Genomic DNA, 21,729 nt, shown 5'->3' with positions numbered 1-21,729 from the left:
GGTGCAGGCTCGATGGGCCGAAATGGCCTCTATCTGCACTGTGGGGTTTCTGTGATTCTGATTCTGTGAAACAGAGATCCTCAGGTGTCATCCGTGGCTTAGTGGTAGCATGCTCGTCTCTGATTCAGAAGGTTGTGCTTTCAAGTCCCAATCTAGAGATCTGGACACTAATTCTAGACAGACACTCCTGTGAAGTACTGAGGGAGTGCTGCACTGTTGGAGATGTTGGGGGAGAAATTCAGTTGGTTGCGCCACCCGTTAGCGCCTTAAGTGGGGCACGAGCCAGCTAAGGCCCGGGCGCGGCGATACCTGCGCCTCTCGCGAAATTGAGCAGACATTAAACCGCAACGCCCGCTCAGCTGCGCACGCAGATCCTGACGTCATTTCAGAGTGCAACGCCCTTGGGGCGCCCCGGACCGGAAATTCAGTGGTGTCCCCCTCCTTTCCGCCTGCCGCTCCCAACGACAGGTTGACTGGAACGGTTCCCAGTCGCTGTGGGGCTGAGGGTGGGGTGCTCTATTTAAAGGGGGCTCTTCCTGGCTACCTTGTGGTAGCCATTTTTGGACCACTCCTTCTGAGAGAGAGAGAGATTTGCAGAGAGACAAAGGGAGAGAGATTTCTGCATTGAGTCAGCGCTCGCTGAGGTACTTTTGGCTTCTGATCAGAACTTTGTAGTTGTTTTGCTTTTTCACCAGCATAACTTTGAGTGGCCACATACTATGGGGGCTGCAATGGATGGGAATGTTGGGCTTCTCCATTTCCTGTTCCTGGGACTAGGGACAGGGTCATTGGCAAGGCTTGGAAGCTAAGCAGAGCCAGGCCTGGTTAGTACCTGGAGGGGTGACCATCAGGGAAGACCAGGTGCAAAAGGTCACAGAAGGAGCCCCGAGGAGGGGCGGTTGGTGAGAAGGTCACGGAAGGAGCCCCGGGAGGGGCGGCTGGTGAGCAGGCCCAGGTGTTGGGCTGAAGATTGTCGGACAGGAGGAATGGTGGAAATGGAATGGCGGCGCGCACAGACGCAGCGGCTTTGCTTCTCCCAGGACGGTGCTATTTACGTTTAATGTTAATGTTATTTGTACTGGACTCATGGGAGCTTGCAAGATCACATTTCATTGTTCATGTACTTGTGCATTGTACAATGACAATAAAGTTGAATTATTATTATTACATTGAGAGGGCACAGAGTCGCAGAGAGAGAGTGCCAATCATGGCCAGACGGAGGAGGGCCAACAGGTGTCGGCACACGAGACCTTACCCTACCAGGGTTTTCCGCCAACAGTTCTCATACATCAATATGTCTGAGGAGCAGTGTTTTCGGAGGCTGCGATTTGGCAAGGAGTTGGTCACTGAGCTCTGCCACCTGCTTCAGCCAGATCTGCAGCCTCAACTGAGGAGCAGGACGTCTCTGTCGGTGGCAGTGAAGGTAAAAGTGGCTCTCAACTTCTATGCCACCGGCTCCTTTCAATTCGCTACTGGGGACATTGCCAATATCTCCCAGTTCGCGGTGCATTGCTGCATCCGTCAAGTCACGAATGCCCTCTTTAAAAGGAGACGAAAGTACATCTCCCTCCCCATGACCCCGGACAAGCAGCAAGAGCGTGCAATGGGCTTTGCAAGAATAGCGGGCTTCCCCATGGTCCAGGGCGCCATTGACTGCACCCATGTGGCGGCTTTGCGGGCGCCGCAAGAGAATGCCGATGATTTCCGCAACCGAAAGGGGTTCCATTCGTTGAACGTCCAGTTGGTCTGTGACCACAGACAGCTGATACTCGCTGTCAATGCCCACTTTCCAGGCAGCAGCCACGATGCCTTCATCCTGCGCCAGACTTCTGTGGCAGACCTTTTCGAGGCCCCGGCTCACCCAGGAGGCTGGCTTCTTGGGGACAAGGGCTATCCTCTGTGCACCTGGCTGATGACCCCACTCCGTTCGCCCAGCACCCCTGCTGAAGAACGATACAATGAGAGCCATCAAGCTACCAGGAACATCGTTGAGCACACAATTGGTGTGCTCAAGCAACGGTTCCGCTGTCTGGACCATCCCGGAGGAGCCCTTCAGTACTCGCCTGAGCGAGTCTCCCACTTCGTTGTTGTGTGCTGCATGCTGCATAACCTGGCAATCCTCAGGACTCAGCCAATGCCACCAGACATTGGAGCACCAGCAGAGGAGGAGGAGGAGCAGCAGCACCAAGACGGGAGGGAGGCACAAAGTGCAAGGGCCATCCGTCAGCGCTTATAGCAAGTCGCTTCTAGGCCCCCTCTGAGGGAATGGCTTCTGCCATTCAAAGAACATGAATGGAGCCGTGCCGCAACCCCTAAGCCGGTCAAGGCAACAATTAGTTCAAAGAGCAAACATGCACATTCTGAATAAAGACACTTCTTTATTTAACAAACTGTGTGCCCTTCCCGCATGACAAAGTAATAGAGAGAAACCCCCCAAAAAACAGTCAGTCACATAACTGGCTCTCACAACCTGGAGACAATGACCAAAACAGTAACAAAATTATGACCACGATCCTCGGCCTTCAATAAAACAATTAACAACATTTTGCCACACCTCCTACTTTTTGCCCTTCGAGGGTGATCTGCCTCGCTTACGAGATTGGCCCCTTCCCACCCTGCAGCTCCTCCGTAATGGGACCCCAGTGGCTGCAGCAAGGCTGGGGGAAGGCTGCTGAGTGTCAGAAACTGAGACTGCAGATGCCCTTGAGGGATGGCCTGGACCAGCTCTGGGCCTGGAGGGCCTGGCTGCTGACTGCTCCAACTCTGCATGGGTGGCACCAGTCTGTCCTACAGGTGGTGGCAGCTGCAGTGGAGAAGTGACAGTGCTGGCAGCAGGAATGCTGTCATCCTGAGAGAGGACAGCAACTCCCTGTTCGGCTGACACACTGGCACTCCCACGGGGCAGCACTGCAGCATGCGGAGCAATCTGCTAAAGCACAGATTGCTGGCCTGCTGCCCCGGCGAATCCTGCCCGATCCAGCGAGGGTGGTAGCAGTCAGTGCTCGTGTGGCCTCAATCTGCGTCTGCATGAGACCAGCCACTGACTGCATTTCAGCACTAAGCAATTGCGTGGCAGCCGCCTGTGCTGCGCCGACGTCCTGGACAATCCTTGCCTGTGCTGCGCCAAAGTCCTGGAGACTCCTTGCCTGTGCTGCGCTGAAGTCCTGGACACTCCTTGCCAGTGACCTGGCATCCTTGCCACTGCAGCCATGAGCTCAGTGTGCCTGTGCTCCGCCTGGGCGCTCATTTCAGCGAGGAGCCGCACCTCTTCTGCGCTCACTGTAGCAGGACTCGAGGTCAGACTCTCCTTCCGGGGAGAAGGCCGCCGAGCTTCCCTACCCCCCTCGCGTTGCTGCAGCCCGCTGGGCTCCGGAGCTTCACCCTCCTCAGACCATTCCCCCCTGCTCCCCTCCAGGGAAGACGTGTCCCCATTATGGCCATGGGCTGCCTCGGCTGAGGGTGGCACTGATGGTCCGGCTTCCTCCTTGTCATCGCCTTCAGAATCACTCACAGTGGCAGCTTGAGGGCCCGCCTCCTCACCTGGCGAATCAGCATCTGAAAGCAGGGAGGTACAAGAGTGGCTTTAGCGTGAGGACAGGGTGGCAGCGAGGGAGGCATGAGTGCTGCAATGTACTGATTTGGCTCGAAAGTGGCAAAGGATGCTGGTGTGAGGAACAAGTGGAAGGAGAGAGGTCAAAAAGGTGATGACCTTACCATTGCTGTCAATAACGGGGTCGGCATCTCCAGTGACGACGGGGCCAATCATCTGGCCTGCCATAATCCATTGGACTTGCTGCTCCAGATCAATCAGGGCTTGAAGGTGAGGCTGGCCTCCCCCAGTCCATTGCTGCTGCCTCCTGTTATGCGCCAGCTTGCCCTACAAGAGAAAGGACGGGCTCTGAGTACAGTGTGCAGCCCTGATCTTGGCTGCAATGCCTCCCATGGTGGAATAGCCCTTACAGTGTGCAGCCCTGATCTTGGCTGCAATGCCTCCCATGGTCGAATAGCCCTTACAGCGTGCAGCCCTGATCTTGGCTGCAATGCCTCCCATGGTTGAATAGCCCTTACAGTGTGCAGCCCTGATTTTGGCTGCCATGTCTCCCATGGTCGAATAGTCCTTACAGTGTGCAGCCCTGATCTTGGCTGCAATGCCTCCCATAGTCGAATAGCCCTTACAGTGTGCAGCCCTGATCTTGGCTGCAATGCCTCCCATGGCCAAATAGCCCTTACAGTGTGTAAAGTGCTGAATGTGTGTGTGAGTTTCCTGAAAGGGCCATAGGTGTTGGCTGAGGGCTGGGCATTGGGGCTTTCAGGACCCTTTGGCCATAAAGTGAGGTCGACATGCAGGGATGAAGAGGATTCTGAAAAGGGCCCTCACCCTGACCATCCGAGTGAGGTCGTTGAACTTCTTCCTGCATTGCACAAGGGTCCTAGGCACCATGCTGCTGGAGGTCACTCTGTGAGCCACCTCCCTCCAAGCTTTTCGATAGTCGCTGGGCAGCGGCCTCCTGCCACTGTCCGGGTACAGGAGAGATGACCTGCGCTCCACCGTGCCAACTAGAACCTCCAAGGCCCCCTCGCTGAACCACTGCGCTCGCTCCCTGGCCCTCTCCATGGTCCTTGGCTTAAGTATGTGGCAACAGGCCTGTCCAGGCCGAGATTCAGGGCTCCGATGCGCAGGGTGTGGCTGCAATTCAAGATCGACCCTCCCCTTTAAGAGCTGACCGGCGCCAGCGTGTCTGTGTGCAATCGCTAACTGGCCGCACCTGCGCTGCGCCCACCCTTGGAGGTAGCGCCTAGCTCCTCCGGCTTAGCACCTTAAGACAGTCGTGCAGCGCCTGTTTTAGCACTCCAAGCACCTCCTGGGGCGAAGGAGGCCAATTTACCAGTAGGTGGCGATAATTTGCGCCGGGCGCAAAACTTCGCGCCTGGCCGATACTTACGCCCCAAACGGGGCGATACCGAATTTCTCCCCCGTTGTCTTTTGGATGAGATCTTAAACCAAGGCCCTGTCCGCCCTCTCAGATTGACGCAAAAGATCCCATGACACTATTTTGAAGAAGAGCAGGGGATTTCTCCCCAGTGTCCTAGCCAATATTTCTCCCTCAACCAACATCACTAACACAGGTTACCTGGTCATTATCACTTTGCTGTTTGTGGGACCTTGCTGTGTGCAAATTGGCTGCCGCGTTTCCTACATTATGACACTTGAAAAGTACTTCATTGGCTGTAAAGTACTCTGGGACATCCTGAGGTCGCGAAAGATGCTTTATAAATTCAATTTTTTTTTGGTTCAATACAAATGTCATTGTTAGTCAAAACTGAATGACTGTCAAAGCATTTCAGTCAACCGAACAAGATCTATGACACCACCAGCTTTCAGAATTCACAACATAAAATCTAGACTCATGATTATGACATTGATAAAGAGAAAGTAATTGCAAGACCTACATGGGAGAATGCTGTTTAATTTTTTTTTCATTCTGTACAAATCGACATTTGTTTTCCCAGTCTTCATTCTCCTCTGAGGCCGATCTATGTCCGCCTTCAGATAGAGTAAATACACAGTCCCATGGCAGAAATCTCTTAATAGGATTAACCCTCCCCAGACATGTTGAGAAAATATTCTCCTTATCTGATCATTCCTGTTAACTCCATTATAAGCCTGTCCTCTCCTTTTGGATGGAGGAGATGGTTCAGTGAAAATATAAATTTAAGGACTTTAAAAAAAAGCAAATTAAGTTAATTATTTTAAAAAAGGTAATTCAACATCCTTTTTTTTTAGTTTAATAAATGTATCTCTAAGCAGATTCTCTGTGTTTTTCACCAGGTGCTGCTGTGGTAATGTTGATTTTTAAAATCAGCATTGGCTCTCATTTTTGAAATGCATTCTGGGCAGGACATCATCCGTGTGGCTAGTAATGTTGTAACGATCTTATTTTTTCAGTGTGAACTCCTCCTTACTCAAAGGTATTTGATTCATTCTGCTTGATCCTGCAGCCAAGGAATGCTCTTGCAAGCTGCACCAACACTCCACCCCAAAATGTAATTTTGTTGAGTTGTAATTCTATGGTGAGTTTTGCAGCACAGCTTGTATCCTGCCAGAATGCACTGTACAAAGAGAAGCCAGAGATAGCCTCCTACTGGTGAAAAATTGCAATGTTACAGGGAATGTTTCTCCATAACACAACATTGAACTGGACAGAAAACTAGACAGAGGACTTTTTTAATCGCTGTGTTGTTTTTTTTTAAAGGATCATTGTTCTACTCAACTGTTAAGCTCCCAAGAGTTGTATTGCAAACACATTTCGAGGCAATTTTAGCATTTTGCTCACAACTACGTATTTAAACAAAAAGGTCATCATGAAATTGTGCAGTTTACACACTTAAGATTACAGTATAGTCAGAATTTTCAGACACATACAGACTTCTATTTGTTTGGCTAGGATACAGTTAAGGTTTCTCCTTGGCAGGAAACTTAGGTCTGTGTGGTACTTCAGCCAATGCAACTGGGCTGTGGATGGTGGGATCCAACATTTTTGAAGGGCATTGGTGGGACTGCTGGAAAGGACCCATACATTTAGTTTCTTCCTCAGTTCCAGCTGAAGCCCATGAATTACTTGCTTGGATTGTAATATGCCATAGAGATGATTTGTCCACTTATTTGGAGGGATATGGGTCCTATGATTAATGTCCTACCCCCTTCTCTCCAGAGACATGTCACCTCACACATCAGTCTTACCAAAATGGCCTGAGAGGTGACGCTCTCAGACCCACTCTTTACTGTCCATACTGAAGCACAGTCCATGGTAACTTCACCACCAGTCATCCCTGCCTGTTGGGAGGTTCTTGGCACCTCGCCGTGACAACGTAGTTGTCTCACCTTTGTGTGGAAATATCAACCCTAAACCAAAAAAATCTTAAAACAAAAGGTGCGTGCAATGTTTTGGAACAGTGAGTTCAACTGTGCTGTTAGATCTACTGCCCACTCACAAGTGATAAAGGCCTGGGCCTAGAAATTCAGTTGCGTTCGCCAACCGTTAGCGCCATAAGAGGAGTAGATCTCGAGCGCTAGGCACTTAGCGGCCGGGCGCAGAACGATCTGCGCCTACGCCCAACTTCAGTAGACATTTAGCGCCGGCGCAAAGTGTTTGCGCGCGCTCAGCTGCGCGCGCAACTTATGACGTCATTTCGTCGTGCAACGCCGTTTGTGCGCCCCAAACCGGAACTTCAGTGGCGCCCGCCCAATGTGGGCGTGGCGCTGTTAAGAACTGTGAAGTGGAACGCAGCAGAGGCCCTGCGGGCCTCGGGGAGCACTAATTAAAGGGCACTTAGACTGAACTATAAAGGCCAGCCATTTTGCTGCAATGACTTTAGTGCAACGGATTTCTGGACAGAGACCAAGGAAGAGACCTTACTGATTTGGGCCAACATAGGAGAGGTATTTTTGGCTTCTGGCCAGAGCTTGGAAATTTGACTCATTGTGATTTCACTGTTTGCAAGTATATTATGGGGGCTGCATGGGGTTCCAACCCTCAGTTCCAGCATTATGTGCGAAGGGCTCGCAGACGCTGTGTGAGAGGGGCAGCCATGCCTAGACGCAGAGGGGCCATCAGGCGTCGGCAACGTAGGCCTTACCCACTCAGGGAATACCGCCAGCAGGTGTCCTATCTCACCATGACTGCCGCGCAGTGTGTTAAGAGGCTGCGCTTCAGAAGGGAGGTGGTTGCAGAGATCTGCCAGCTGCTTCACAGAGATCTGCGTCTACAGATGATGTCCAGGACGTCTCTGTCGGTGGAAGTGAAGGTCACGGTGGCTCTGAACTTTTATGCAACCGGCTCCTTCCAAGCCGCTGCTGGGGACATAGCTAACATCTCCCAGTTCGCCGTGCATCGCTGCATCCGGCAGGTCACCGATGCCCTTTTCACAAGGAGACACCAATTCATCTCCTTCCCCATGACTCTAGAGAGGCAGGAGCAGCGTGCAGTCGGATTTGCGAGGATCGCCGACTTCCCCATGGTGCAGGGCGCCATTGACTGCACGCATGTGGCTTTGCGGGCACCTATCGACAATGCCGAGGATTACCGCAACCGGAAGGGCTACCATTCCCTCAATGTACAGCTGGTGTGTGACCACAGGCAGCGCATCCTAGCTGTCAATGCCCGCTTTCCAGGCAGCAGCCACGATGCATTTATCCTGCGCCAGACTACTGTGGCTGACATGTTCCAGGCACAGCCTCCCCCAAGAGGATGGCTTATCGGGGACAAAGGCTATCCTTTGTGTACATGGCTCATGACCCCGCTCCGTGCGCCCAGGACCCCTGCTGAGGAGGCATACAATGAAAGCCATCAAGCCACAAGGAACATCATAGAGCAAACGATTGGCATCCTCAAGCAACGGTTCCGCTGCCTGGATTGCTCCGGCGGATCTCTGCAGTATTCGCCGGATAGAGTCTCCCAGTTCGTCGTCGTTTGCTGCATGCTGCACAACCTGGCTATCCGCAGGACTCAGGCACTGCCACCTCACGTTGGACCACCACCTCAGGAGGACGAGCAGGAGGACCATGAGGAGGAGGAGGAGGAGGAGGAGGAGTACCAGCCCAGGAGGGAGCCACAAGGTCCAAGGGCCGTCCGTCGGCGGCTTATTGAACGACACTTCTAGGCCCCCTGTCAGGGAATGGCTTGTGGCAATGAAGGCACATGAATGCAGCCGCTCCGCAAGCCCTCAGCCGGTTAACGCAACAATCACTTGAAACATCACACATGGACAAGCTGAATAAAGAAAAAGCTTTATTGAACAAACTCAGGGCCCTTCCCACATGAAACCCAAAAACACACAACACCCCCAAAAAACAGTCAAAAACATATCTCACTCCCACAACCTGGGGAGGAATAACAAAACTTGTCCATCCAAATGGCCTTCATCCTCGGCCTTACCAAAAGAACCCCCCCCATAGACAGCACAAGCACCCCCATATAAAAAAACATTTGCCTTCATCCTCGGCCTTACCAAAAGAACCCCCCCCATAGACAGCACAAGCACCCCCATATAAAAAAACATTCGCCAACACACTACTTTGTGTGCCGAGAGGGCGAGTCCTTGTCCAGCCTTTTCCGGCCCCTGGCCGACCTGCTGCTCCGCCTCAACCTGGGCCCTGTGGGTGTTGCAAGGCTGGGGGAAGGCTCCTGAGGGGCACATTGCGTGACGGCAGATGCCCTTGGGGGTCGGCCTAGACGAGCTCTGGCCCTCGAGGGGCCGGCTGCTGACTGTTGCAGCTGTGGCTGGGCAGCATCAGTCTCTCCAGCAGCTCGTCGCAGCTTTGCTGGGGGAGTGGCAGTGGCGGCTGCAGCAATGGGGGCAAGCTGGCTGATGCCAGGCGCTCGCTGGTCGCCAGAGACACTGGCACTCGGCCGGGCTGGCACTGCAGCAAGTGCAGCAATCTGGTGAAGGCCAGACCGCTGTGCTGCAGCAGCGCGGCGGGTGCCCTGGCGATGCATGCGTGACACAGCGAGTGTGGCAGCAGCGAGTGCCCGTACTGCCCTGGTCTGTGCCCGCATCAGACCAGCCAGTGACTGCACGGCACCACTGATCAACTGTCCACTCGCTGCCTGTGCTGCCCTGAAGTCGTCCCGACTCGCATCCTGTGCTGCCCTGAATTCGGCCCGACTCGCGTCCTGTGATGCCCCGAATTCGGCCCGACTCGCGTCCTGTGATGCCCCGAATTGTGCCCGACTCGCGTCCTGTGATGCCCCGAATTGTTCGAGACCCCTGGCCTGTGCTGCCGCGAGTTGTTCGAAACCCCTGGCCTGTGAGGCCCCGAAATCGGACACACTATGAGCCAGGGACTCAATGGCCTCAGGCAACCGTGCCACAACCCCCATGAACTCGGTGTGCCGACAATCCGAGTCCGCGGACATTTGATCAAGGAGGCGCACCTCCTGGACGAGGACCGTCTCCAGACTGGAGGCCGGACTCTCCCTCTGGGGAGAAGGCCGCCGAGCTGGCCGACCCTTCCCGCGTGGCTGCACGCCACTGGGCCCAGCAACTACACTCCCCTGCAACACTTCCCCCCTCTGGGGAGAAGGCCGCTGAGCTGCCCGACCCTTCCCACGTGGCTGGACGCCACTGGGCACAGGAGCTACACTCCCCTGCAACACTTCCCCCCTCTGGGGAGAAGGCAGCCGAGCTGCCCGATCTTTCCCGCGTGGCTGGATGCCACTGGGCACAGGAGCTACACTCCCCTGCAACACTTCCCCCTGGCTCTCCTCCAGGGAACACGTCTCCCCTCCATTGCCATCCCCTGGCGCGGATGAGGGTTCCCCCGATGTGCCGCCTTCCTCTTGCTCCTCCTCGTCCTCCTCTTCCGAGGGACTGACACTCGCAGCTTCAGGGACCTCCTCCTCACCAGCTGAAAGCAGGAAGGCACAAGAGTAGCTTTAGAGTGAGGACAGGGCGTCAGCGAGGGAGGCATGAGTGGTGGCATTCTGCGCATTGGTCGGACAGTGGCAAAGGATGTAGATCTGAAGCGCAAGGGGAACGAGAGAGGTCCAAACGGTCATGTCCTTACCATTGGGGCCCAGCACAGGGTCGGCATCTCCAATTACAACGGGGCCAATCACCCGGGCACCCATGACTCGACCCACGCGCTCCTCCAGGTCACTGAGCTGCTGGAACTGGGCACGGCCTCCCCCGGTGACAGTCCGGCTCTTCAGATTCTGGGCCAGCTTGGCCTGCAAGAGAAAGGACGGCCTCTAAGTACAGTGTGGTGCCCTGTTGTTGTGTGCACTGCCTCCCATGGTCAAATAGCTTGGCCAGTGTGGTGCCCTGTTGTTGTGTGCACTGCCTCCCATGGTCGAATAGCTTGGCCAGTGTGTAAAGTGCAGAAAGTGCAATTGATGTTCATGCCAGTGCCATAGCTGCTGGATGAGGGCTGGCCATTAGGCCTTTGAGGTCCCTTTGCCCATAATGTGAGGTCCACATGCAAGGATGAGGAGGACACTGGAAAGGGTACTCACCCTGACAATCCGAGTGAGGTCGTTAAACTTTTTCCAGCATTGGACACCAGTCCTGGGGACATCGCTGTTGGCTGTGGCCCTCTGGGCGATTTCCCTCCAGGCTCTCCTGTACACCCTCTTGGGAGGCTTCTTGCCACTGTCCGGGAACAAGATATGGCTTCTCTTCTCCAAAGCCCTAACCAGCACCTTTAAATCATGGGCAGAGAAGCGCTGCGCTCGCTCACGGGCCCTCTGCATCCTTCCTGGCGCTATTTCTCTCCAGCAGCAGTGTTTAGGCCTAGCTGGAGGGCTGCAGTATCCAGGGCGTGGCAGCAGACCAAGTCGACCCTTCCCCCTTTAAGAGCTGGCCGGCGCCAGGGTGTCTGCTGTCAATCAAAACATGACCGCACCTGCGCTGCGCCCGGCCTCGGCGGTATCAGTCTGCACCGCCGGCTTAGCGCCTAAAGATAGCCGTGCAACGCCAGTTTTAGCGCTCGAGCAAACTCCTTGGCCAAAGCTACTGAATATCGGCGAAGTGGCCTCCACTTTCCGGCGGGCGCAAACTTTAGCGGCCGCCCGACTTTACCGCCCCAAAAGTGGCTATACTGAATTTCTAGGCCCTGGATTTCGGTGACAACCCCATCTCATTTGAAGGTGTGTACGCAACAAGGGGTTGGGGTAGCTGGAAGGAAAGGGGTGTTTTTAAAACAACAAAGAACAAAATGCATTAGGAATACAAATTTTGGCGAGCAAATAATTGAAGATCCAGAAAATAAAAGGGTAGGTATCTACAGTAGGGCCAAACCAACCTTTGAAAAGCTACAAAGTTTGTTTTGATGCAGTTGAGGAATTATAACTGGGAAGATAGTATTTGGTTTCTTCTGAAAGACTACAGTTCAGTCTAAGATAGGAGAGAGAAAGGCAATTGATTAAACCTGAAATTAACTTCTGTCCATCAAACATTCTTACACACCTCACCATGGGGTCAGATGTTTTACCAACTGTTTTTACTGCGTGTGGTGACCTTTGTTCACTTGAACTTCTGTTTGTTTCATCTCAATGGCGATTATGTGAAGTTGTGGAAGACATAAATAAACGGAGAGAACCACTCCCCAGTTTGGAAGCAGTTTATCTCATCACACCCTCTGAAGAGGTAAGTCACTGCTTTAAACAATCTCAACAGATTAAGAAGTACGTGCAAACACTGATTTTAAAGTCTACTTTGACTTTAGGAAGGGCAAATTATTTGGCTCATTGCCGCTTGCCACAAATGTCAATGCATACACCGTGTAGTGAGGTTTGCTGCCAAAGTATTGTACTGTCACATAATATGTGCCCGAGGCAGTGAAAATGCTGGTTTCTGAGTGATTACAAACCATTTGCCCCTCTCTTGGGCAAACACAGACAAGCCTTTAGAGATACAAGGTCATGAGGAATAGAAAGACATGCTGATAGGGTTAGCTGGAGAGGGGTGGGAGGAGGCTCGTGTGGAGCATAAACAGCGGCATGGACCAATTGGGCCAAATGGCCTGTTTCTGTGCTGTAAATTCGATGTAATTCTAGGCGATATATGCCGAGTTCCTTGTACCATTGTACTGGTAACACACGGGTATTAGGCCATACTGACATCACACTGGTCATGTAAACCCTTCCTAAACTCAGGTAACAATATGAAAGCGGAATCAAACTGTATCAATGGGACCCGCAAACCGAAGAAGGACAACAACAACAGCGACAACAACCAACATTTATATAACGTCTTTAATGCATAAAACTATCCAAAGACACTTCACAGAAGCATAAGGAAGAAAAGATGTTGAGCCAAAGAAGGAGATATTAGAAAGGGATACCAAAAACTTGGTCAAAGAGGTGGGATTGAGGTGGAGATGCAAAGGGATTGAGGAAGGGAATTCCAGATTCTGGTAGCTGAAGGCATGGCCACCAGTGGTGGAACAAAAGGAAGGGGATGCACAAAAGTCCAGAGTCAGAGGAATGGAGAGTTTGGGTGGGGTGTAGCGCTGGAAGAGGTTACAGATAGGGAGGGGCCGTGAAGAAGTTTATATAAAAGGATGATCATTTTGAATTTGAAGCATTGGGTGACTGGGAGTTAATATAGTTCAGACGAGGGCATGGGGTGATGGGTGAGTGGGACATGGCGCGGGATAAGAGATGAGCAGTAGAGTTTTGAATGAGCTGAAGTTGGTGGACGTTTGACAATGGGAGGCTGGCCAGGAAGGCATTGGAGTAATTGAGTCTTGAAGTGACAAAGGCATAGATGAAGGTTTGGGTGGTAGATGGACTGTGGTAGGGCGGAGATGGGCGATGTTACGGAGGTGGAAGTAGATAGTAATGATCACACGATCTCCTCTAATTAAAGTAAGAATTTAGATGCACTAGGAAACATGAATAAATGGGACTTTCGAGTGTTCTACTGTATGAGAGTTACCCGCGCCCCCGTTAACATTGGAAATTCAGTTTGTCGAACCCAAGCACACATTAAGAATGAGATTATTCACTGGAAAATCCTGATGGTACAATGCCCACAACTGATGTAGCAAATGTACCAGAACGTACCTTTATATGTTGAACCATGTGCTGCTGTCTCCTTCAGGTTGTCCCATTTCAATCGATCAGAGTCATTTTTGTTGAGAAAAAATTCTATCAACAGGCTGAGTAAAGTGCAGCACTGATTGAAAACCATTTAACTCTCGGCTCACCACAAGTCAAGAAGCTGTATCTCTAACATTCCTTTATTTTCCTAACTGTACACATGCAACGATAACCTGGTTTAGAGAGTGATCAGCACAAATAGTACAGTAACTATTTGGTTAAAGGATTTTTTTGTTAAGTGTAGCTCATCCTGTTTAAATGAACATTACTTAATAGAGATTTTATCTTTCCAGTCTGTGCGTGCACTGATCAATGATTTTAAGGACGCTCCCTCCTCGAAGTACAGAGCAGCTCACGTCTTCTTCACGGACTGTAAGTATACAGATGATACTAGAGACACCTGTTCTACTCATGTGAGATGCTTCCTGTTAAGAGCTTTGAAGGTGATAATGTCAACTTTGAGGTTAGTTACAAGACGCGAGTATCTTTGAGAAACTGGCCTTTTGTATTTCGAAATGCAGGTTACCTCCAGCCTGTCGCTGAATGGTAAAGATAACTCCCCTGGTGCAATCTTTGGAGATTGACCAAGTCTTAATGCTTGGTTACAATTAGCCCTAAAATGTCACTGATTGATAGACTGCTGTTGTAATATTGTTGCATAATAATGTCAGGATTCACAGAAGGTAGAATAAAGTAATTATTTCACAGTTCTGAAGCAATTAATCAAGCATTAGTGAGAAATTTGTATTTCTATTCTAAAAAGTAAGGGATCATTGATAAATTATGTGCTATATTAGTGTAGCCATGTGCTCCATATTTTTTAAGGGACATGCTGTATCTGATGGGACATATTGCTTTTCCTTTTTTGTTGGCATCCCAGCCTCTGTGGGAAGTACTGGGGAAAGTTTAAAGCTGGAGACAGCAGCGAGCAGGAGGTTGATTGTAAATACCGCCCCCAGCCCCCAACTCAGTCGCACTTGTCGTCTGCTTTCATTTGCACATATTACGCTGTTTTGACATCGACCTTACTGTTCAAAAGAGAAACTTCAAAACTGTTGCCTTTGCGTTTCACAGCCTGCGCAGACCCGTTGTTTAATGAGCTGGTAAAGTCCCGTACGTCAAAGGTTATCAAAACCCTCACTGAGATCAACATTGCCTTTCTTCCATATGAATCACAGGTAAGACATTTTATCCAACAGCCACTTGGTTTAACAGTCGGCTGGAGAGATTTTCCAGTGTTGCAACTCTGGTGGATTTTTTTAAATTGAAAGAATAACTTGATATTTGTTAGTTAACTTGAATTTTGAATGGTCTGAATTTCAGGGGTCGATTTTGTCGAACCTGTCGGGAAGAAGGCGGGACTTCCCCTTTCGGGTTTCTGACCCGCCTACTTCGACATCCGGCCAATCCGCGCGACTTTCCCTTGATTGACCTTGTTGAGCCCGCCCAGCGGGCTCAGCAGGCCAATTAAGGGCCGCCCGGCAACAGGTGACGTCACAGACTGAAATTTCATCTGTCAAGATTTCTTGACAGATGAAATATCAGTGTTTCACAGCTGTTTGAAGCTGTCAAACACTGACAGTCTGATTTCTAAGATGAGTCCCTCTGCGCAGACTCATTTAGAAATCTCAGCAGCACTAAAAGCTGAAGGCTGTCACTTTTGACAGATCGCAGCCGTTCAGCTTTCAGTTCCGGCTGAGTGATGCGCTCCCGACGGCTACAGGAAGAAAGGCTGTTAAGGTAATTACAGGTAAGTAAAAGTTCTTTACACACTTTAGACACACCAAACACACTTACCTTTACACTCATGCACCCATCACTCACCTGAGCGCCGACATCGCGACCCCTCCAACTCATTCAACCTGACGGCCTGCCTGCTCTACCTGGCGTGGTTTGGAGCCATCGAGAAACCCACACGAAACCCCTCAAAATGGGGATTAGGCAAAAAACCGCCTGTTAACTGTGGCACTAATCCCTACCCGCCTGGTTTCGGCGGGTCCCAGTGCGGGGCAGGTACCCGCCGCCCCTGAAACTTACGTGGGGCGGGGTTTTGGGCGGGATGGTGTCGGGACCCCCAAAGTCGGGATTTACCCCCCCACACGCCTGAAACCCTGCCTGACAGCTCCCCGAAAATCTAGCCCTCAATGTCAGAGCAACAGTAATATATGTGATGGAGGAGGGGAGGGACAGGGAGAGAATTATTTGCTTGCCACATTGCTGCCAGGCATTTATCTACAGCAGGGGCTCTCAAACTGTTTTGATTGAAGAACCTCTTTTCAAATGGATTAGTAATCATTGATCCCCCATCTAAATTATTGTTGCCCCCTTGTATTGATACTGTACCAGGATCTTCTGACAATGAATTGCAATATAGCTATGGTGACATTTACAAAATGGGAATCCCTCAAGCATGTATGTATAAAATGATAGTGATTTTAAAGCATTGATTTAAAAAATTTACAAATGCATTGGTTATTCAGTGTATTCACGTGCTGCCCAGATTATTATGTCAGATTTGCTCCTTGGCCAGCCCTTGACCGTGGACAGACAGAGCTAATGTAATGTATGTCCGACTTATGGGGCCTGTTCTTTTTGACCGTATCCCGGCACTGCTACAGCCGGCTGATAGTTGGGACGGGATCTTTCTTTACAGACAGTCGGTCGGCTCCTCTCCAACCTGCTGGCCCTGCTCCCGATCCTTTTTGGATATAAAAAAGCTGCATCTTGTAAATTTGATCTTGGCTGGCAGCACTGCATATCTGTAGTCAAATTATTTGAAAGCAAGAGCTTCTTTACAGTTTAAATCTTTGTGTTGCTTTCTCCAAGTGAGTCAAGGCATTCACAAATGGTTGAATTTATGGGTGGGCGTACACTGTTTACGGCTTGTAAGTGAAGATTATAATGTGAGAGAGCAGTTACAACATGATCAAGAAAGGTTTCAAAAGTGAAATAAACCAGTTATATCAGTGAGTATATTCAGGGGGCAAAATTCGGTTATGCCCTGTTTGGGGGCGGTAACCGAATTAGCGCCTCACATTTAGCGCCCGGGGTGGGAGTATCGACCTGGCCGCTAAATTGGGCTTACCGCCCCAGCGAGGAGGTGTAGCGCTATCTCAGGCGCTCCACTTCCTCTCGGGGCGGTGCGTGGGGCGCAAAGCGCGGTAGTGCCGGAGTGCTATGCGGCTGCGCCGCGTAGCGCTGACACGTTTCAGTGCCCTTCCCCTTCCATTAAAGGGGAGGGTCGCAGCGCGCTCTGCAGGCCCTTTGACGGCCTCCACTAGCCCACCAGGGCGGCGTGGTGCCCTGGTCTCAGCCCGGCACCGAGACGTGGTGCCGGGCTGCACGATGGCGGACACGGACCACGCCAAGGGCCGCCAAGAGGGGCCGACCTGGAGGTCAGCCAAAATAAAAAATGTCAGCATGGGGTGCAGCTGGAACGACCCTTCAATTAGCGCCCCGCCAGCGGTGTATGGCCCGGCTCACGACCCGCAAGGCTGTCGCTGATATCACCCATGGCAGAATCACCGAGCGCAGCTGAATTTCGGCAGCGGGGCACTAAGGGGCCGCGTTGCTCGGCGATGATGTCATCACCGGCGCGCAGTGGCCCGGGGTGATACTGGCGGGGGCGTGCCGCTATTGGCTAGCGCCTCAGTAGCACCCTGCCGAAATTCTCAGCAGGTGCTATTAGCGCCCCCGACCGGGCGATAAGCCCTTTGCGCCCCGTTAACGCCCCCGGAGGCGCTAATGGCGGGCGCAAAAGAGGCGAATTTCACCCCCTCAATCTTTCCATGTCAAAAGGCCCTGCGCTTTTCCACCTCCGACTCCTGTTGCTGGCGGTGGCATTGCGGCTGGTGCTGGCCCCGCCGTCTTTCTCCCTCCCTCCTTCCCCTCTTCTTCCTGCAGCGCACAGCCACTGCTCTCCTGTTCAGCAGCGCCCGGCCGCGCCGCACCAGCTCGCTCTCCACCATCGATTGGGGGGTTTTCGTGGACACCCTGGAAAGACTCTGCGGGCCATTGATGCTCACCCAACCAAAGAGACCAAGTACTGCCTGGTAAAGTATTTCCCGGCATGTGCATTCTCACCAATGGTGGGATCCTACTAGTTACAAATTAGAGCTGTTCTGCATCAAATATAGACGCAACTTAAAAAACTGAAATAAACTTTTAGTGGCCCCTTTCCTAACTCTCTCTAGCTGTTCTTTCCCTCTGCTCCCCCACATGCGCTGCATTTAATTTGGGGGGTTTGTTTGAAGCTCCATATTGCTTTTGAACTGTTGGCATCTGTCATTGTTTTGATATTTGAAATCTCCTTATTTTTAAAACTCATTGGGGTTGTAGAATCTTACAGCACAGAAGGAGGCCATTCGGCACGTCGTGCCTGTGCCGGCTCTTTGAACGAGCGGCCCAATTTAGGCCCACACCCCAGCTTTATCCCTATAACCCTGCAACTTAGTCCTCTTGAAGTACATGTCCAATTGCCTTTTGAAAGTTCCGATGAAATCTGAATCCACCGCCCTTTCAGGCAGTGCATTCCAGATCTCAACAACCCTACGTGAGAAGAAATTTCTCCTCATTTCTCCTCTAGTTCGTTTGCCAATTATTTTAAATCTGTGACCTCTAGTTACCGACCCCTTTGCCAGAGGATATAGTTTCTACCTACTTGCTCTCGCAAAACACCTCATAATTTTGAATATGGAAAAAAGGGTTCTATGATGTAAATAGAACCCCGATTGCTGTTTTAGATCAGAACTGGTCAGTGTGTGCGCTGTGCACACTGCAACCAGTTCCATAGGCGATGGTGCCTCTATTAAGCCTCCCCGTAACATTTTCTGCTCGAAGGAGAACAACCCCAGCTTCTCCAATCTCTTGATTTTGATTTTGACTTTTGGGTAACCAACTGACGGAGCGCGCTAGTTAGCTGCACGTTCCGGTGACGGAGAGGGCCCCGTCTCCTTTAAAGTTGGCAAGGAAACTGCGGGGCACCAATCAGGCGTCCCGATGTAGCTCGCTGAATTTGAGGTCTCAAGATCGGGCCACGGGTGGCAGCCAGCAAGGTAAATTGCCCCGATTCTTTTTGTGGGCCCCAGAGGAACACTCCTGCTTCTCCGTGGCCTACGAAAATAATTTGACACTCACCTTTGGCGGGCCTCTTCAGCACCATTGCCTATGGAACTGGTCGCAGTGTGCACAGCTCAGGCATCATAGAAACATAGAAACATAGAAGATAGGAGCAGGAGTAGGCCATTCGGCCCTTCGAGCCTGCTCCGCCATTCAATGTGGTCATGGCTGATCATCCAAATTCAGTACCCTGTCCCTGCCTTTTCCCCATATCCCTTGATCCCTTCAGCCTCAAGAAACATATCCAACTCTTTCTTGAATATATTTAATGAACTGGCCTCCACCGCCCTCTGTGGCAGAGAATTCCACAGGTTCACCACACTCTGGGTGAAGAAATTCCTCCTCATTTCAGTCCTAAATGGCTTACCCCTTATCCTTAGACTGTGACCCCTGGTTCTGGACTCCCCGGCCATCAGAGACATCCTTCCTGCATCTAGTCTGTCCAGACCTGACAGAATTTTATAGGTTTCGATGAGATCCCCTCTCAATCTTCTAAACTCCAGTGAGTATAAGCCCAATCGACACAATCTCTCCTCATACGTCATTTCTGCCATCCCAGGTATCAGCCTGGTGAATCTTCGCTGCACTCCCTCCATGGCAAGAACGTCCTTCCTCAGGTATGGTGACCAAAACTGCACACAATACTCAAGGTGCGGTCTCACCAAGGCCCTGTACAACTGTAGCAAGACATCCTTGTTCCTGTACTCGAACCCTCTTGCTACAAAGGCCAACATACCATTTGCCTTCTTAACCGCCTGCTGGACCTGCATGCTTACCTTCAGCGACTGGTGCACAAGGACACCCAGGTCTCTTTGCACTTCCCCTTCTCCCAATCTATTGCCATTCAAATAATAATCTGCCTTCCTGTTTTTGCCACCAAAGTGGATAACCTCACATTTATCCACATTATAGTGCATTTGCCATGTTTCTGCCCAATCACCCAACCTGTCCAAATCGTACTGGAGTTTCCCGACATCCTCCTCGCAGCTTACCCTCCCGCCCAGCTTTGTGTCATCTGCAAATTTGGAGATATTACATCCAATTCCCTCGTCCAGATCATTAATATATATTGTGAACAGCTGGGGTCCTAGGACCGATCCTTGCGGTACCCCACTAGTCACTGCCTGCCACTCGGAAAACGACCCATTTATTCCATCAACCAGTTCTGATCTAAAACAGCAATCGGGGTCGTATTAACATCATAGAAACCCCCTTTCCATATTAAGAAAGGCCTAGTGCCTGAAACAGGTGGGCGCTTTGGACATCTGGTGGTAGGCCCCTTTCAAAATGGAGCCGACCCCATTTTGAAGCCATTTACCACTCCATTAACGCCAGGCGAAGGCAGTGAACATCGACCCCATTAACTCCAGGTCTCAAAAGGAGAAATATTCTCACCTTTTGAACTGACCATGCTGCACAAGTTCCTTATTAAATAAAGTTTCCTGAGGAAAAACTGTCCTTTGATTGCTAAAGACTTATTAAAGGTCATGCATCGAATTTTGGATGGATGTGAGTCCTAGATCAGCACAAAATATGGATGGCTCGCTTTCTACTTATCCTGCACTGCCTTTTATTTATGTCCATTTTTTTGTGGATATTATCTAACAGAATTTTAAAAATGTGACTCAATGTGGCAGGAATGTTCGAGAAGTGAACTTACAGCACTGGCCTTACTGCGTTTACTAGATTCGCCTCAATCTCTTAATGCTCCTAACCCTGCTGAGTTGTTTTCACAATCCATGTCATGTATAATTTAGTGCAAGGCTGTCTCACTCTGCTGAGTGACTCAGTGGTAGTTTGTTGCTGCAGCAGTGATTATAGCCAGCTGACCAATGAGAGCCACGCGCCGAGGATTGCGAGGCCCATCTGTCAGACAGAAGGTCCTTCCAATTCGACTAGGAAACCAGTCACCTGACCACGAACAGATGGGATTCTGCTCACTGCCGTCTTTGTCTTTCTTTCTTTCTACACGCGGCTTACGCTAGCATGGGTTTGCCCTGTAATTATTTTGGCTTTTAACTAAACACAGATAGTACAGGAAATGAAATGGCTGGTTAGGAAAAAAACCCGATAATGATCAAGTTGTTTGGCCTGATTTTACATTTACAAGTGGATTGGTGTGGGCATGACACAAACAGTACACTCAGAGAACAGACTAAATGCACATGCTCAGTTTGAGCTGGCATTGAGTTTGACTCTTCTCGGATTATCATGCTGATTGATGATCAGCAGTACACAGAGGCACCAAATTTCGCAGCTTTGTGCTGGCTAGACTGCTTGCACAGTACCATACAGATACTAGTTTAGTCATTGATCTGCCCTCTCATAGTTGACCGGACCAGACCACAATTCCTGAATAGACTGTTGTCGTTGTATCCTGATCTGTATGCTATGAGTTTCTAAGAGGATTTAAACAATTGTTTTCTGTGTTTCAGGTTTACTCCCTGGATGTACCAGATGCATTCCAGAGCTTCTACAGCCCCCACAAGACACAGTTGCGAAACCCTCTCATGGAACGGCTAGCAGAGCAGATTGCAACCCTCTGTGCCACACTGAAAGAGTACCCTGCAGTAAGATACAGGGGGTGAGAGCACGTTTGTAAAGATGCTCCTGTCATTTTGCCCCAGAAGGCTATTGCTTCCCACAGTGAGGGTAGCCCTACTGCATTGTGATGATCACTGAAGAGAATTGGAAAAGGGACCCTCTTTGGATATAGCTGCTGCTAGAAATGGAAGGTGGGGGGAGGAATATTGCCTTTGGAGGGCAGTAGGCCAGGACTGAATGAAGGAGATGGGGGGTGGGTAAATATTCCTGAGATTTTCTTCACTATCTTTTCAGATCAGTGAGTATTTATTGCAGACAGTGTCATCGGGAGATTAGGCAGGGTAGAGCCCATGATACGACAAATTGGACATGCACTGTAGAAGGAGCAGGCTTAGTAGCCATATGGTGTTTTCTTGTTCCATGCTTTTTCATTCCGTAAGGATATTTTAATGACATGAAAACC

The 21,729-nt window shown here is 50.7% G+C and overlaps 1 protein-coding gene across 3 annotated transcripts in view; it reads left to right on the top strand.

Moving 5' to 3' along the window:
* The window catches only part of stxbp1a (syntaxin binding protein 1a), a 162,494-nt gene that overhangs the window by 101,870 nt on the left and 38,895 nt on the right, over nucleotides 1-21,729 (top strand). For all 3 annotated transcript variants that reach the window (XM_085965773.1, XM_085965771.1, XM_085965772.1), the window contains exons 4-7: nucleotides 12,071-12,147; nucleotides 13,898-13,976; nucleotides 14,679-14,782; nucleotides 21,158-21,306. In XM_085965773.1, coding sequence (XP_085821899.1) covers nucleotides 12,071-12,147; nucleotides 13,898-13,976; nucleotides 14,679-14,782; nucleotides 21,158-21,306 — 409 coding nt within the window. The remainder of the gene's footprint in view (nucleotides 1-12,070; nucleotides 12,148-13,897; nucleotides 13,977-14,678; nucleotides 14,783-21,157; nucleotides 21,307-21,729) is intronic.

The sequence above is a fragment of the Somniosus microcephalus genome, chromosome 23 (assembly GCF_052327205.1).
Source record: "Somniosus microcephalus isolate GS21.2 chromosome 23, FLI_Smic_1.0, whole genome shotgun sequence".
NCBI classification, from domain to species: Eukaryota; Metazoa; Chordata; class Chondrichthyes; order Squaliformes; family Somniosidae; genus Somniosus; species Somniosus microcephalus.
The sequence above is the reverse complement of the archived record's forward strand: the minus strand, read 5'-3'. Positions and strand labels throughout refer to the sequence as shown.